We start from the raw sequence: 3,312 nt of genomic DNA, 5'->3' as shown, positions 1-3,312 counted from the left end.
AATGTTGATTTGATGTTACTGATCACATCAACCTCATTTCCAAAGAATCTTACCTTTGTGCTGAAAATTTGTAAACCTATCTAGAACTTTTACAGTGGGGTGGCCAGGTTAGACCTAATGATTTTACTGTTGTAGCAAAGTTATTAAGGAACATAAATAATGTCCTAAATGTACTGTAAAGTTATTTGATTTAGATAATTTTTCATTTAGAATCAATGATGGCAGGCAACATGACCTTTTTTGAAACATGTGTAAATAATTCAATTTTATTAGGAATACATGGTCTGCACGTACAAAGTCAGTCCCCTTTAGAGTGCTGTCACATGGCATAACAACCCAAGGAACAAATTATACAGCTCTAAAAGAACAAAATGCAATGTGATATTGCAGTATGAACTCCTTCAAGTGTCTAGTTTTCATTTACATTCTCCAGTTCTTATGGTTTCTTGCAAAGATATTTGCAACATCATCCAGATTGAGAGCACAGCTCTTTTCCACAGGTAGAGATCCCAGATCAATTTGCCTGTCACCTGCTATCATAGATCTAAGATGGGTCTTTATATGTGTAAGAGAGGAAAAACTCCACTCATATGAGATTGTACTGACAGGAATTGTGGCTGCAATTTTACATAATCTGAAGAACTCCTGGAAAACGTCCATATATAGTTCAGTGAATACATTAAGCTCCAATATGATGGAGGGTTTCTGCATTAAACTTTAACCCTCCTTTCCAAAACTAGATCTACAGCTTTGAAAAATCAAGTTTATTGCAATTTATTGCTCTGGCCACATCTGCAGTCCTCATGTCTCCCTGCAGCAGGCCTATGGCATGTTCACGCAGGTGAGCAGGAACCCTAGGCATCTTTCTTCTGTTTTTTTTTCTACTGAGTCAGTAGAAAGGTCTCTTTAGTGTCCTAAGTTATTGTAACTGTGAACGTAATTGGCTATCGCCTGTAAACTGTTCATGTTTTAAGGACTGTTCCACAGGTGCATGTGCAATAATTGTTTATGGTTCATTGAACAAGCATGAAAAACATTGTTTAACCCCTTTCCAATAAAGATCTGTAAAGCTTATTTAGATGTTACAAAATTATCTTTAAAATACAGTCTCCTGAAAAAGGAGTTTCTTTTTTCGCTGAGTTTTATATATATTTCCAATATATTACAGTATGTTAATGTTTCTTAATTTTAGTTAGTGTTCTCTATTACAGAATGATAGTTCTGATTTTCTTAAAAAGTGGGTAACCCTTTCTTCATCGCTTTATACTTGATGTACATGAACAACAATTCTTTAGCAACATCCACACCAGGAATGACATAATCCTTATAAAAACTGTGAGAAAGTGCATCTTTTTCTTTTTTAAGTTGCTCAATCTCCAGGTCCATCAGCTGGGCTTTCTCTTCAAACCCTTTCTGAACAAGTTCTTTATGTTCGGTCAGTTTACTTTCCAGCGCTCTCTCTAGCTCCTGCTGCTGCTGAATCTTCTCCTCCTCGAACTTCTCCTCCAGCTGCTGTAGCCGTTGCTCATGGTGCAATTTTTCCTCCTGCATCAGTTGCTCCATCTCCATTTTTCTCTCCTGTTCAACTTTACACTGCTGCTCTAACAGAGCTGCTTGTTCTTTCTCCTCTATGATTCATCACCAAGGGGCAAAGAAAGAGAAAGACAGAGTAAAGAAGTGAAAGTACTGAAAATGACATTTTCTCAATAAACAGTATTCTCTTTAAGTACTGGAAAATGGAGAAAATGTATTTTTTTATGCATTTACTATCATTTACAGACATCTGCAAGATTCTAACTAGTTAAAATCAATCAATCAATTCACACGACCGTGTTAAGTAGTTGAGTTTCTTTTCTTTAACATTCAAACTATTTTGTAATAAAGTCACACTACCAGTGATAGGGTTATGCTCAGCTTACCTTGAATCTTTTTTTCACTTTCAGTCAGTTGTTCGTCAGTCTGGAGAATTAATTTTGCCTCCACACTTTTCTCACTCAGAAACCTCTCCACCACCTCTTCAGCCTGCACACAGGGAACACACCCCCACACAGGCATATAGTGATGATGACCTGTTTTAGTGAGGGTTCTGGATCCCTTTTTTAATTTTGAAGTTTTCTTTCAGCTAGCACTGTGTCTGTAGAACACTGAAGGTCAATTACATACATAATCTCTATTTAAGTCTGTTTCTTACCTGCATTCCCTTATTGGGCTGCATGTGGTATTGGGTAATGACATGGTCTCGTTGTGTGCAGTAGAGTTGATATCCTCCAGGCTTTGTAAAGTCTCCGTTCTGTACAAGCACACTCAAATCCCTGTATAGATCAGACAGAATCTGCTGGCACTTCTGTTCTGATGCCTCCATGTTCTGAACAGTCAGTTCAGCATAGTGCTTATCTACTGCCTCCTAAAAATACAGTAGTTACAAGCACATTCAAAAATGCATCAACATAAAACCCATGCATATATATGCACTGTATATTCAAAAACATGCTCTCACATTGTGGTTTTATAAATAAATAAAAAACAGAAGGTGAAGGTATAAGAACTAATGTGTGTGCGTGTGTGTGTTAGGGGTTGCACAACTACTAATTTTTACTAGCACTAGTCTCAGGATGCTATATTTAGGCTGTTTTATTTGTGCAGCTTGCACATCTGGAAAGGCACAATCAATTCTAAAAGGTATATACAGATTTTAGAGCAACATATGCTTCCATCCCATCTTTTACTGCCTCTCTAAGGTAACCTTTTTATACCAAATCACATTACTGACCTATTGCCAATTAACCTAATTAGTTGCAAAATGTTCCTCCAGCTGTTTCTTTTAAGTAACACTTACTTTTCCAGCCTTTTGTTGCCCTGTCCCAACTTTTTTGAGACATGTTGCAGCCATGAAATTCAAAATTACCTTATTTTTTTTCTTAAAATGGTGCATTTCCTGAGTTGAAACAATTGATATGTTTTCTATGTTCTATTGTGAATAGCATATGGGTTTATGAGATTTGCAGATCATTTCATTCTTTTGATTTACATTTATTTCCATTTTAGACAATGTCTCAATTTTTTTGGAATTGGGGTTTTAACTCTAAACTAGCTGAGTGCAATAGAACAGTGACGTGCACTTTCACACAGCGTGGGTCACAACTGAATTCACTGTGCCACAGTAAAAGGATATTTTTAAAAATTCTATTTTGCCTCTGGGTCCTCTAGTTTCATTCCACCTCCTAAAAAAACATGTGAGGGGGTGGACTGGCTAAGAGTAATTGCTCCCGAGGGTGAATGAGGGTGTGCATGGTGTCCTGCAATGTATAGGTG

At 37.0% G+C, this 3,312-nt stretch overlaps 1 protein-coding gene across 1 annotated transcript in view; it reads right to left on the bottom strand.

The window, feature by feature from the left end:
* Window positions 1-220: 220 nt before the first annotated feature.
* The window catches only part of LOC108280465 (guanylate-binding protein 1), an 8,478-nt gene continuing 5,386 nt past the window's right edge, over window positions 221-3,312 (bottom strand). The window contains exons 9-11 of the mRNA XM_017495452.3: window positions 2,192-2,404; window positions 1,920-2,022; window positions 221-1,628 (exon numbers count right to left, since the gene is read on the bottom strand). Of these exons, the coding sequence (XP_017350941.1) occupies window positions 1,231-1,628; window positions 1,920-2,022; window positions 2,192-2,404 (714 nt within the window). The 3' untranslated portion in view covers window positions 221-1,230. The remainder of the gene's footprint in view (window positions 1,629-1,919; window positions 2,023-2,191; window positions 2,405-3,312) is intronic.

This window comes from Ictalurus punctatus, chromosome 20, assembly GCF_001660625.3.
Source record: "Ictalurus punctatus breed USDA103 chromosome 20, Coco_2.0, whole genome shotgun sequence".
NCBI lineage: Eukaryota > Metazoa > Chordata > Actinopteri > Siluriformes > Ictaluridae > Ictalurus > Ictalurus punctatus.
This window is presented reverse-complemented; position numbering and strand designations above follow the sequence as displayed.